Raw genomic sequence first — 13,216 nt, 5'->3', positions numbered from 1 at the left:
CATTCAACTTGTCACAGCCTCTAGGACCACGGGCCAAGAGGTGGAACAAACAGATTAGTGTAGTCAGATTTCTGCTGACTGTTGCGGACACTGTGGGCTGAATGAGCACTGTCTGTGCCGGACATGTCTCTGAGTGTACGAGATGGAGGAATGGTGAACCAAGCTCCAGGACAGTGCAACCTCTGGCGTTGGGAAATAAAAAGCAGAAGTGCTGGAAATATTCTCTGTTGAGAGTGAAACAGTTCACCTTTCAGGCCCAATGGCAGCAAAGTGGTTCGCACTGCTCCCTCACCACGCCCAGGTTCGACTGGGTGGCTGCCTGTGTGGGTTTTGCACATTCTCCCCGTGTCTGAGTGGGTTTCCTCTGGGTGCTCTGGTTTCCCCCCACAGTCCATAGATTGTGCGGGTTAGCATGGATTGGCCGTGCTGCATTGCCCACAGTGTCCAGGGATGTGCAGGCTGGGTGGATTGGCTCTGGGATAGGGAGGTTGACCTGGGTGGGATGCACTTCGGCGGGTCGGTGTGAACTTAGATTAGGTTAGATTACTTACAGTGTGGAAACAGGCCCTTCGGCCCAACAAGTCCACACCGACCCGCCGAAGCGTAACCCACCCATACCCCTATATTTACCCCTTACCTAACACTACGGGCAATTTAGCATGGCCAATTCACCTGACCCGCACATCTTTGGACTGTGGGAGGAAACCGGAGCACCCAGAGGAAACCCACACAGACACAGGGAGAACGTGCAAACTCCACACAGTCAGTCGCCTGAGGTGGGAATTGAACCCGGGTCTCTGGTGCTGTGAGGCAGCAGTGCTAACCACTGTGCCACCGTGCCGCCCACTATCTTGATGCCAACTGGCCTGTTTCCACACTGCTGGGATTCGATGATTCCCAGGACTGGGAAATATTAAAAAAAAACCAGCAATCGGTTTGAGCCGGGGTTGAGTGTGACAAGGACAACAAGGGAAAATTGGTGATAAGGTGGAAAACAGGACAGCTTGAACAACTGAACAGTAGGCCTTCCAGAGCCATCATGAACAGAAACGGGGTAAGAAAGTCAACAAAGTATGTCTCGCGGAGGCGCGCTGCTGATGAAAAGAAGGAAAAGAAATTAAGAAAAGTCCCAAAACAAGCAAACAAAATGGGGGCGGAGATTGTGGTTGAGAATTGCTGAAGACAACGGTGTGTTCAGAAGGCTGGAAGGTGCTTAGCCCAAGTCAAGATGCTGTTCCTCATGCTTTACCAAGACTCACTGAAGCAATCGCATCAACTCCAAATGGAGTCTACAGCCCCCCAGGACAGGACAGCAGCAACTACACAGTGAGCATCCATTCCAGCCACAACAAGGTCAAACCTGTGACTGCTACCTCGAGGCCGGTATATCCAAGGGAACACCGTCCCCCCGTAAGGTCCCTCAAAGGTTAGATGTCTGGATTCATTCATCGTGGCTAGATCTAAACCCTCCCTTGCAGCACTGCAGGTGCGCCGACACTCAGCAGACTGGAGGATGGCAAGGCAAGTATTTGTACCGTACTTAAAGTGACCACTGTATTTTAGAGCTAACCGTTTGAAAAATAATCACTGTTGTAATGTCAGAGATGTAAGAGCCAACTTGTGCACAGCAAACCCCCGCAAACAGCAACATAATAGGAAAGTGATTTGGAAGTGAGGAGGTGAGAGAGCCACAGAGACAGGACTGGAGAGTGGGATAACCCAGGTCGTTCTTTCGTTCAACAGTACAGACATCGAGTCACAGAGATGTCCAGCACAGAAACAGACCCTTCGGTCCAACTCATCCATGTCGACCAGATAACCCAACACAATCTGGTCCCACTTGCACCATATCCCTCCAAACCCTTCCTATTCATGTACCCATCCAGATGCCTTTTAAATGCTGTCATTGTACCAGCCTCCACCACATCCTCTGGCAGCTCAGTCCATACACACACCACTCTCTGCATGAAAAAGTTGCCCCTTAGGTCTCTTTTATATCTTTCCCCTCTCACCCTAAACCTATGCCCCTCTAGTTCTGGACTCCCCCACTCCAGGGAGAAGACTTGGTCTGTTTATCCTCTCCATGCCCCCCTCATGATTTTATAAACCTCGATAAGGTCACCCACAGCCTTCAGGGAAAACAGCCCCAGCCTATTCAACCTCTCCCTGGAGCTCAAATAGCCTCCTTCTATCTTGTCAAATTCTACGGTTTCATGATAACAACCAGATAATCAGATTTTTTTGTGATGCCAACTGAAGGATAAGTAACATAAGACTATAAGACAGAGGAGCAGAAATTAGGCCATTCGGCCCATTGAGTCTGCTCTAACATTCAATCATGACTGATAAGTTTCTCAATCCCATTCTCCTGCTTTCTCCCCCTTAACCCTTGATCCTCATCTTGAACTCCAGGAAGAATACACCTACTCTTCTAAAAAATACTTCCACAGGATTATTTCACAATTGTTCATCTGAGCAGGCAGATGTTTAAACTCAGTTTAAGGTCTGGTCGAAAAGCCAGCGCGCCTCACGCAGTGCAGCACTCCCTCGCTGCTCTCAGCCTGGATGTTCATGCTCAAGGAGCAGGACGGAAACCTGGAGCCCTTCCACTCCGAGAGAAAAAGAGCTACCCACTGAGTCAACGAATGCCACAGACAGCTCACCGTCACCTTCTGAGGGGCAATAACAGGGAATGGGCATCAGAAGCTGGCCTGGTCTCCAGCCTGGGATTGAATCGTGGAACCTCCAACTTGCTGTCCTGGGACACTCTCCCCTCCTCAGATACTCCCTCAGCCTTCAGAAAAACTGGGGCGGCGCAGGAGGATTCCAACTCCACTCTCTCCTGACCCCTGCAACTCACTGTCCAAAGCCAGTGCAGGCCCACCACGAAGGGTTGCGCGGGGCTCACCTTTCTGCCGGCGAAACTGACTTCCAGAAACGAGTCGACACCTTCCTTATCCCTGTCTCCCCCGAACACGTGCTTCAAGTTCGACATCAGCCCCTTGGACACTGGAAATTAAGGGACACGGTAAATGCTTCAGCCAATGAGTGTTTGTGCCTGCACTGTCCCTCTCCATTTCCTTGGTCACGTGTGCCATTGCGGTGCTCAGAGTCAACCTCCTCCTACCTCTCCCTGTCTTGTCTTGTCCATAGCCCCGGAGAACTGGCATCGCACAAGAGGATGTTCCGTCTGCCTTCACGGAGAACACAAATGGGAGCCGCGTGAAACGGGTCGGCGGGACAGGAAAGAGAGGGGCTGTCACAATCCACTCCTGCAGGAGTCAGGCTGCCCCGTGACACACACACAGAGCTGCACTCAGGCACAGGCACCTGGGGATCTGTACGGAGACCCCAAACGACACAGAGGACAGGGAGAGGACACCAGACACATGGAGCTGCGGTGGTTATTCAGGAGGGGCTCAGAGTAATGCCCCAGAGACATGGGTTCAAATCCTTCCACATCAGGTGGTGGGGTTGACATTTCCGGAATAAATGTGGAAAAAATAATTTGTATCAGTATTGGCGATCGTAGATAATCAGTGTTGATTGTCATAAACACACAGCAACTCATGGAATTAAACTGAACCAAAAGATCAAAGATCTGGAATCGCAGGCTCACCTCAGTTATGGCCTACAGTCTGAGCAATTGTTCTAAAGCCCCATCAGGTTCAAGAGGGTTGGAGTGTAAAAGCAGTGACGCACTACTGAGAGTTTATAAAGCTCTGGTTAGGCCCCATTTGGAGTACTGTGTCCAGTTTTGGACCCCCTCACCTCAGGAAGGACATCCTGGCACTGAAGCATGTCCAGCGGAGATTCACACAGATGATCCCTGGAAGGGTAGGCCTAACATGCAATGAGCGGCTGAGGATCCTGGGATTGTATTCATTAAAGTGTAGAAGATTGAGGGGCGATCTAATGGAAACTTACAAGATAATGCTTGGCTCAGAAAAGTTGGACATTAGGGAATTGTTTCCTTCAGGCGGGGATATCTTGGACCGGCGGGCACAGCCTTAGAATTAGAGGGGGCCAATTTAGAACAGAAATGAGGAGACATTTCTTCAGCCAGAGAGTGGTGGGCCTGTGGAATGGCCACGGAGTGCAGTGGAGGCCGGGACGTTAAACGTCTTCAAGGCCGAGATTGATAAATTCTTAATCCAGCAAGGAATTAAGGGGAGAGTGCCGGTAAGTGGCGCTGAAATGCCCAGCAGCCATGATTGAATGGTGGACTGGACCCAACGGGCCGAATGGGCTTACTTCTTAGGCTCACTGCTGTTCTGAAGGTACACGAGGTCCTGACGCCACTCGACCTACACTTGGTGTCACACCCACGACAATGTGATCATCGCTTTCGAACCCTCAAACTCACGACGAGAAATAGGCAGTAAGTGCAAGGCCCACATCCCCAGAAATGAATGAAAACAGGGAAGGGACGGGAGGGGGGGGGGAGCCAATGGCTGTGGAGGGGATGCTGTAAGACTCAGCCAGGATGCGCTCACACTCTCAAAACCAAGCACTCGCGTCAAAGCAATGCTTCTCGGTGTTTCTGTGACGTACTGTGCGAGATGTCCTCCGCTCGATAGATCTTCACCTCAAAGGTGACCCATCGGGAAAGGACGCCTGTTGGCTGCAGGAGGTTACTCTCAACATCATCCTCTTCGTTCGTCCCTCTCTTGTCTATCTGGTACAGCAAAGGGATTTCAATTACAACAACAACTAAAGCATTTCTTCGGTGCCTTTTCATTTCCCAAAAAGCAATGAAAAGGAAAGCATTCACCTCCACCCTCGCAAACTTCCATTCATAATTACAACCAAGCACCTTTTCTTCCTTATCATGTTCTAATAATCCTCACCATAAGGATATTATTTAATCAGAGGGGGTTCAGAAGAGGTTTACCAGGATGTTGCCAGGACTGGAGGGTGTGGGTTATGAGGAGAGGCTGAAGAGATTTTTTTCACTGGAGCGTGGGAGGTTGAAGGGTGACCTTACAAAGGTTTATACGGTCACGAGGGTGAGAGATAACATCAACGGTGATGTGTTTTTTCCCCCTCGCGTGGACTAGGGGGCATATTTTTAAGGGGGCGGGAGGAAAAAAATTTAAAAAGGACACAAGGGGCAATTTTTTTAACCCAGTCAGTGGCTCGTGTGTGGAATGAACATCCGGGGAAGCGGTGGAATAAGGTACAGTTACAATGTTTAAAAGACATTTGGCTAAATACATGAATAAGAAATGTTGGGAGATATACTTGCCAAATGCAGGTTGGTGGAACTAGTTTAATTTGGGAACATGGACAAGTTGGGCCAAAGAGCCTGTTCCTGTGCTGTGTGATTCTATGAGTCCATCTCCTTCAATGCTGTGGTGACAACCAGGGAGTGACTGAAGGAGTTTCAGTTCACTCGCATTGTCTCCAAACTCCACACTCCCCTTTCAAATCACTTCCTTCTACATTCACCCCCAAGTCTCTAAGAACAGCTCCACCAACCATAACTCAATCTCAACAGACTGTTCATGTATTCAGGTGGTGCTAGATATGCTGTAAAGTAACGCTTACAACTGAACAAAATCTCGACCACAGTTCCACATTTTTACTTCCTGGCTCTCTGAGTCTTTGACCGTCCATTCGCCATCTCCTCACCCACACTCATGAAACCATTGTCCTGATCCAATTCTTGACTGTATCACATTCTGACCATTCCTCTCAAGACACTCTCTCCATCACGAGAAACACGCCCGAGTGCACAGTTGATCCTGTGAAGCTCCCATTGCTTCTCGGTACCGCTCTGCTCTCCCTCCCTGTCCTCAAGGCCAACCTCCCTCTCCTGAACCACATGGCCGCCATTTTCCCTGCCCCTGAACGACGTGCTTGTCATCTTCCCTTCCCCTGAACCACATGGCTGCCGTTTTCCCTTCCCCTGAACGACGTGGCCGCCATTTTCACTTCCCCTGAACCACATGCCCACCATTTTCACTTCCCCTGAACCACGTGCCCACCATTTTCACTTCCCCTGAACCACATGCCCACCATTTTCCCATTCCCAAACCATGTGGCCGCCATTTTCACTTCCCCTGAACCACATGCCCACCATTTTCACTTCCCCTGAACCACGTGCCCACCATTTTCCCATTCCCAAACCATGTGGCCGCCATTTTCACTTCCCCTGAACCACATGCCCACCATTTTCACTTCCCCTGAACCACGTGCCCACCATTTTCCCATTCCCAAACCATGTGGCCGCCATTTTCACTTCCCCTGAACCACATGCCCACCATTTTCACTTCCCCGAACCACATGCCCACCATTTTCACTTCCCCTGAACCACGTGCCCACCATTTTCACTTCCCCTGAACCACATGCCCACCATTTTCCCATTCCCGAACCATGTGGCCGCCATTTTCCCTTCCCCTGAACCACGTGGCTGCCATTTTACCCTTCCCTTGGGCCACATGCCCACCATTTTCACTTCCCCTGAACCACATGCCCACCATTTTCCCATTCCCGAACCACGTGCCCACCACTTTCACTTCCCCTGAACCACGTGCCCACCATTTTCCCAACCACTACAGCGGACAGCTGAAACTGACACCCGGAAGCGGCAAGGACAGACCACTATAAATACCGGAAGAAACATCAAAGAAGCGCTTCGCAGGAGGCTCCAGAGCACTGATGATGTCTCCTAGCCAGGGGACGAAACATTTGCAACAAAAACTTCCAGCTCGGCGAACAGAACCACTACAACAAGCACCCGAGCTACAAATCTTCACACAAACCTTGAAAATTTTCCCTTCCCCTGAACCACATGGCTGACATTTTCCCTTCCCCTGGGCCACATACCCACCATTTCCCTTCCCCTGAACAAGTGCTCACCACTTTCCCTTCCCCTGAACCACATGGCTGACATTTTCCCTTCCCTTGGACCACATGCCCACCATTTTCCCTTCCCCTGAACCACATGCCCACCATTTTCCTATCCCCTGGGCCACATGGCTGACATTTTCCCGTCCCTTGGACCACATGCCCACCATTTTCCCTTCCCCTGAACCACATGGCTGATATTTTCCCTTCCCTTGGGCCATGTGCCCACCATTTTCCCTTCCCCTGAACAAGTGCTCACCACTTTCCCTTCCCTGAACCATGTGGCCCCCATTTTCCTTTCCCCTGAACCACTTGGTAGCCATTTTCCCTTCTTGGCTCCTGCATTAGATGGCGTGACAAATTATTCTTAACTCCAGCCACTTGCCCACTCTCCTGTCAAAATCATCATCAATACCCCAGAAGCCTTAAAAGATCCAACCTGTCCTTATAAACATCCACTTTCATATCCAACCTCTCCTGCTCTCCTCAGGTCTTTGAACATGCTCCTCCAACTAAGCCCTTGTTTCGAACTCTCCAAGTCAGGTTTCCACACTAAAGCCATCATCTCCATCGCGGTTTCTCTCTGAAACCTGAGTGGGGTGGGGGGTCAATCACACTATGCTCTTCCAACACCCTCCTTCTCTTGATCAGCTGGGTGTGACTGAGTTCACTATTGCGTTTGTCAATGGAACGTCCCCACCACCAGCCATATGAGTGCTCCTTCCCTCCTACACACAGGCCACAAGACACAGGAGCAGAAGTAGACCGCTCGGCCCATCGGGTCTGCTCTGCCATTTAACGAGATCACAGCTGTCCCGGTCATCCCACTTTCTGGCCTTTTCCCCAGAAACAGAGATCCCCCTCGCTGATGAAAAAATCTGTCCGTTTCATGTACACCGTGACCCCCCTCCAATGCCTCTCGTGACCCCCTTTGCCAATCTCAGTGCTGCGGGACTGAGTATCTGAGGGCCGATGCTGGACCAGATCCACGGTTAGCTACCCCCGATGGTCCGGGGAGAGGCGTGGTGGGGAAAAAAGGAGTGTGTGCAAGTTCAGGGATGAGTCAGGGTGAAGTCAGGAACCTGAAGGCAGCAAAGGATTCATTCCGTACCCCTTGATGGAGTGTTACACCACTCCCCCGCAGGTGGACAAATGCACGTGGTTATCAAAGTGGTACGCCCCCCCCCCCCCGCAATAGCAACATAATCCCTTTCTCCCACCCTCCCTCCATCCCACAACTGGAATCAATGTTCAAAGCGTGGCGTCCCACACAGCAGGAATGTTTTGCAATCCCCCGACGTGCCAGAGTGCTTTCTGGGCAAGGGCATACTCAGAAGGAACAGGTCCCACACGACCAGGACGGTGTGGTTGTGCTCACCGGTGCTTCGTCCCCCGCTGTCAGGACGATGATGCTGACTTTCAGGTACCCTTTGGCCATGGACTGCACGTCATCGGGCTCGTACAGGAGTAACCACTTCCGTAGCACGGCGTGATCTGTGACAGAACACCACCGCAGCACTGTTACCGAGAGCTCAAACAGGAGGGGAAAGCGACCGGTCAGTGCCGGCCCACACCGCGTTCCGTCCCTTTCTCCCCGATAACCTTATCCGGCCGCAATGCAGCCCAGTCCGAGATGACGCATTTGGGGAGGAAGACAGTCTAAAGTCGGGGGTCCAACTTGAAATGGCAGAGGGACTTGGGGAGTACATGTGCACAGATTATCAAAGGAGGCAGGAGAGTAAACAGAGCAGTTAATGAAGCCTATGAGCTTTATTAACAAGACCACAGAATACAAGAGCAGGGAGGAGATGCTGAACTGGTACTTGTCAGACCTCAGCTGGACTACTATGGCTCGAGGCACCACACGACAGGGAAGCTGTGAATGCACTGAAGAGATTGCAGAAGCAATTTCCCCAGAACAGTTCCAAGGGACGGAGAACTTTGGTTATGAGGACAGACTGAAGAAGTTGGCACTATTCTCCTTGGGAGAGAAGAAGGCAAAGAGGAGATCTGATCAAGGATTCAACATGACGAGGGTGCTGAATTGAGAGGGAGAAATCAGTCCCACCCCGAGAAGGAACAAGGTCGAGAGGGCATTGTTTTTGAGTGCTTTTGCAAAAGAAGCAAGTTTTTTTTTTAAACACACTGAGTAGTTCGGACTTTACCCGGAGATGCGGTGTGGATAGATATAATACATAAGGGTTTGGGGGTGGGGGAGGGGAGAAAGCAGGAAATTGGCAGGCGCTAACTGTGCACATTTGAAATGCAGATGCAGTGGGCCGAATGGTCTCCTCCTGAGCTCTAACAATTCTTAATTCTCCTCAGATTCACTTCAACTGCATCGCTGCTATTCCCCTCAACCACTCCACGTGTACCAAGTTTAACTGAATCCCTTCTTGGTGAGTCCAAGGTGTGGTGCTGGAAAAGCACAGCAGGTCAGGCAGCGTCCGAGGAGCAGGAGAATCGACGTTTCGGGCATAAGCACTTCGTCAGGAATGCTGAAACATGGATTCTTCTGCTCCCCGGATGCTGCCTGACCTGCTGTGCTTTTCCAGCACCACACTCTCCACTCTGATCTCCAGCATCTGCAGTCCTCACTTTTTTCCCTGCTTGGTTAGCATGTTAATTCTACGCCCCCCCTAACCTTTACAGCCTCTCCCCTTCATCACCATAGTTTTAAAGACCTCTATTTATTCACATCCGAATCTAAACGACTTTGACCCATCTTGGTTCCTTTTGGGTTTGATGCCCATCTCCGATCAAGACGACTTTCTCTCAGGTTGAAGGTTTTTAACTGACCTCCTGCCTCGAAGGAATTTGGTAGAGCAGTTCCAGAATTCAATTCTGTCCTCACGCCTGAAGAGCCTGGCTCTAACCGTAAGGTTTTGCTCCCTTGTTCTGGACTCCGTCCACCAGAGCAAACAGGTTCTCTCCCTCTGCAGCCTCTCAAATCCATCACACACCTTGAATCTCGACAGAAGACACAGGAGCAGGAGCATGGCCTGTCCGTCTACCATCCCTAACATGATCGCGCCTTTCCATTCTCCTGTCTGCCCCCCTTTCCCCTTCTCTTCAGTGGTGCCCAAAGATCTGTCCAACTCAGCTGTGAATACATTCAATGACCGAGCCACCACTGTTCGCTGGGGAAAAGAGATATCCAAAGACAGCAAATTCATCCTCGCCTCCATCTCAATGACCCTAGAAAAGCCCTCTCAGAATCCAGCCTGCCAAGTCCCCTCAGAATGTTTAATGTTTTAATTAGATCGTACACCTCATCGCTCTAAATGCAAACTTGCATTTGACAAAAATTCCAATACAGGGCGAGGACATCACCTTGTTGTCCTTGAGATGGTGTAACAAGCTGCCTTCTCGAACCGCGACAGTCCACATGTTGTAGGGAGACCCTCAATACCCTTCGGGAGGGAGATCCAGGATTGCGATCCAGCGATCGGCCAACATACTTCCAACTTGGAACGGCGAGTGACTCAGAGGGGAACCCGCAGAGGTTGGGGTTCCCTTCTATCTGCTGCCCTCGTCCTTCCAGATGGTCGAGATCATGGGTTTGGAAGTTGTCGTCTTAGGAAATTTGGCGAGTGGCCACAGTGCATCGTGTAGATGGTACACGCTGCTGCTGCTGAGCGTTGGTGGTGGAGGAAGTGGGTGTTTGTGGACGCGATCTTGCACCGCCCCACCTGCGCCCCCAACCTTTCTTCAATACTGTTTACAGAGGTTTACTTACATTAAAAAACCTGAGCCACCTATAAAGAACCATACATGTTTCTCTGAAGGGAGATAACTTCCTTAACATAAGGACGCCCACTCTTGGGGCTCCAAATTGAGAGATGGAAGAGAGTGCAAGATCGATGCTCCCTTGCAGCGAATGGAACAACTTGCTCAACCTTCCCTCACATTAATCAACCCTTTAATCTTCAAGCCAAGACAGTGCAACTTGTCCTTAGAATTTAAATCCTCTTAGCCTCACATAGTCACAAGTCTCCCTCTGACACTATGGAGTGTTTACATTGCCCAGAATGAAGGTAACATTACATACCTGGAAGATCATAGACAGAGCCGACATCCAGCTGTAAGGGAAGATATTGTACAATTTAAAGTAACTCTTCCTCAATCACGAAGTAAGTTTTTACTCAGCTATCTCGCGACTTCCACTTAGAGGGGACCGTAGCATTACCCAGGCAGCTCCTTGGTCTGGCAATTTATTTATTAAAATAGTTATGGAGAGGGACAAAACTGGTCCGCACGTTCAAGTTCGAAATTGGGGGCAAGGCGAATTGTGATGGAATTAGACAGGAGCGTGCAGGGGTTGATTGGGTTTGCAGGCAAACGGGACTTCCAGCAAGTGGGAGACCTTTAAAAGTGAGATGGCTCGAGTTCAAGGTCTATGTGTTCCTGTGAGGGTGATGGGCAAGGTTGGCAGGAATTGGGAATCCTGGTTGACAAGACATGTTTTGACCAGAAAAAAAAGGAGGCGTGGAGCAGGGACAGGCAGCTGGGACCAAGGGAATCCCTGGAGTTAAACAGGGAATACAGGAGTTTACTAAAGAAGGAAATCAAGAGGACGTAAGGGGGGGGGGGCACAAGAAAGCATTGGCTGAGAAGATGAGGGTGAATCTAAAGAGGCAGTTTAAGTATATTAAAGGAAAAAGAGTAACTAGAGAGAGAACAGGACCTTTCTAGGACCAAAGGGGACGTGTGTGCTAAGAACTGCAAGAGATGGTTGTGAGGTTCTCTAGGAATATTTGTCCTCTGTGTTTATCATGGAGAAAGACATGGGAATTTGGGGAAGTTAGTGGTGACATATTGGGGACACTATACATTGTTGAGACCCATTTGGTAAACACCTTTCCAAAGCCAAACCTTTCCAATGTGTAAAACAAATATGACCATTCAACCCTATCGAATGCCTTTTCCGCATCTAATGAGACTACTACTCCTGGTATCTTTCCCTGATGGCAGGCTTGAATCATATTCAAAACCCTTCTAATATTATTGGATAATCTACGGCCCTTAATAAACCCCGTCTGATCGCCCTTTATGATATGTGGCAGTACCCTTTCTAGTCTCAATGCTAATGTTTTAGAAAGGATTTTAAAATCAACATTTAGCAAGGATATTGGTCTGTATGACACGCAATTTTCTGGATCCTTTCCTTTTTTAAGGATAAGAGAGATATTTGCCTCTTTCAACGAAGGCGGGAGACAGCCCTGACTGTATGCGTAGTTATACATGTCCACAAGTGGACCAGCCAATATTCCTGTAAATTCTTCATAGAATTCAGCTTGAAAACCATCTGGGCCAGGTACCTTACTGCTCTGAAGTTGCCTGATTGCGTCAAGTATTTCTTGGACTGTTAAGGGAGCATTTAAGACCGATACCTGTTTCGGAGTTAGGTCCGGAAAGGTCAAATATTTTTTAAAATGATTGCATCCTCCTAGTCTTGTCTTCACAATCCTGCGATTTATATCAATCAGAATAAAATTTTCGAAAGATCGCGTTAATCTTTTTATGATCATGAGTCAAAATACCCGTACTTTCCTTGATAGACGTGATAGTTTGAGGGGCCTTTTTTTTCTTTGCAAGAAATGCTAAGTATCTACCAGGTTTGTCGCCAAATTCATTTAACCTTTGCTTTGCAAATAATATTTCCCTCTTAGCCATTTGGGTAAGCGTGCTGTTTCAAGCTGTCCTAATCCTTTGCAATTTGATAATAGAAGGTCTATCAGCGTATGCTGTTTCCAGCTGCTTTTAAGCGAGCTTCGAGCAGACGCTGTTGTTCTCCCTTTAATTTTTTCTGGGTCGCTGAGTAGGAGATGATCAAACCTCACGCGTAAGCTTTGATGGTCTCCCACATCATTGATGGGTTGCTAGCCATACCTGAAATAATTTCTAAAAAAGTTTTAAATTCTTGAGAGAAGTATTTTACAAATTTACTATCTTTCATCAGGAAGGGGTCCATACGCCAATGCCGAGGGGATGTCCCATTGTTCCTCGCCTTGATTTCCATATATACAGCAGCGTGATCAGAAATTGTTATACTACCTATTTTACAGGGTGATATGAATTTTAAAATATCGAGGGGGCAAAAAACATATCAATTCTGGTATGACATTTATGTGGATTGGAGTAAAAAGAAAAATCTCTGCCCTGTGGATGAAGACATCTCCATACATCTACTAATCCTAATTCTTTGTTCAGATCCACCAATTGTCTAGATCTGGGAGATACTCCTGCAGTACACTTGGGAATCCTATCTATTTCCGGATCCATAATACAATTAAAGTCTCCCCTTATAATTGTATGACGGGCACCGAGAGCCATCAATTTTGAGAAGACTTGCATTATAAAT

General features: G+C 49.0%; 1 protein-coding gene across 1 annotated transcript in view; it reads right to left on the bottom strand.

Moving 5' to 3' along the window:
• The window catches only part of LOC132836899 (myoferlin-like), a 141,436-nt gene that overhangs the window by 103,161 nt on the left and 25,059 nt on the right, over positions 1 to 13,216 (bottom strand). Inside the window, exons 10-13 of the mRNA XM_060856466.1 lie at positions 10,904 to 10,934; positions 8,231 to 8,346; positions 4,555 to 4,678; positions 2,909 to 3,009 (exon numbers count right to left, since the gene is read on the bottom strand). Of these exons, the coding sequence (XP_060712449.1) occupies positions 2,909 to 3,009; positions 4,555 to 4,678; positions 8,231 to 8,346; positions 10,904 to 10,934 (372 nt within the window). The remainder of the gene's footprint in view (positions 1 to 2,908; positions 3,010 to 4,554; positions 4,679 to 8,230; positions 8,347 to 10,903; positions 10,935 to 13,216) is intronic.

Source organism: Hemiscyllium ocellatum, chromosome 48, assembly GCF_020745735.1.
Source record: "Hemiscyllium ocellatum isolate sHemOce1 chromosome 48, sHemOce1.pat.X.cur, whole genome shotgun sequence".
NCBI lineage: Eukaryota > Metazoa > Chordata > Chondrichthyes > Orectolobiformes > Hemiscylliidae > Hemiscyllium > Hemiscyllium ocellatum.
Note: the sequence above shows the minus strand (reverse complement) of the source record. Positions and strands in the feature narration are given on the sequence as shown.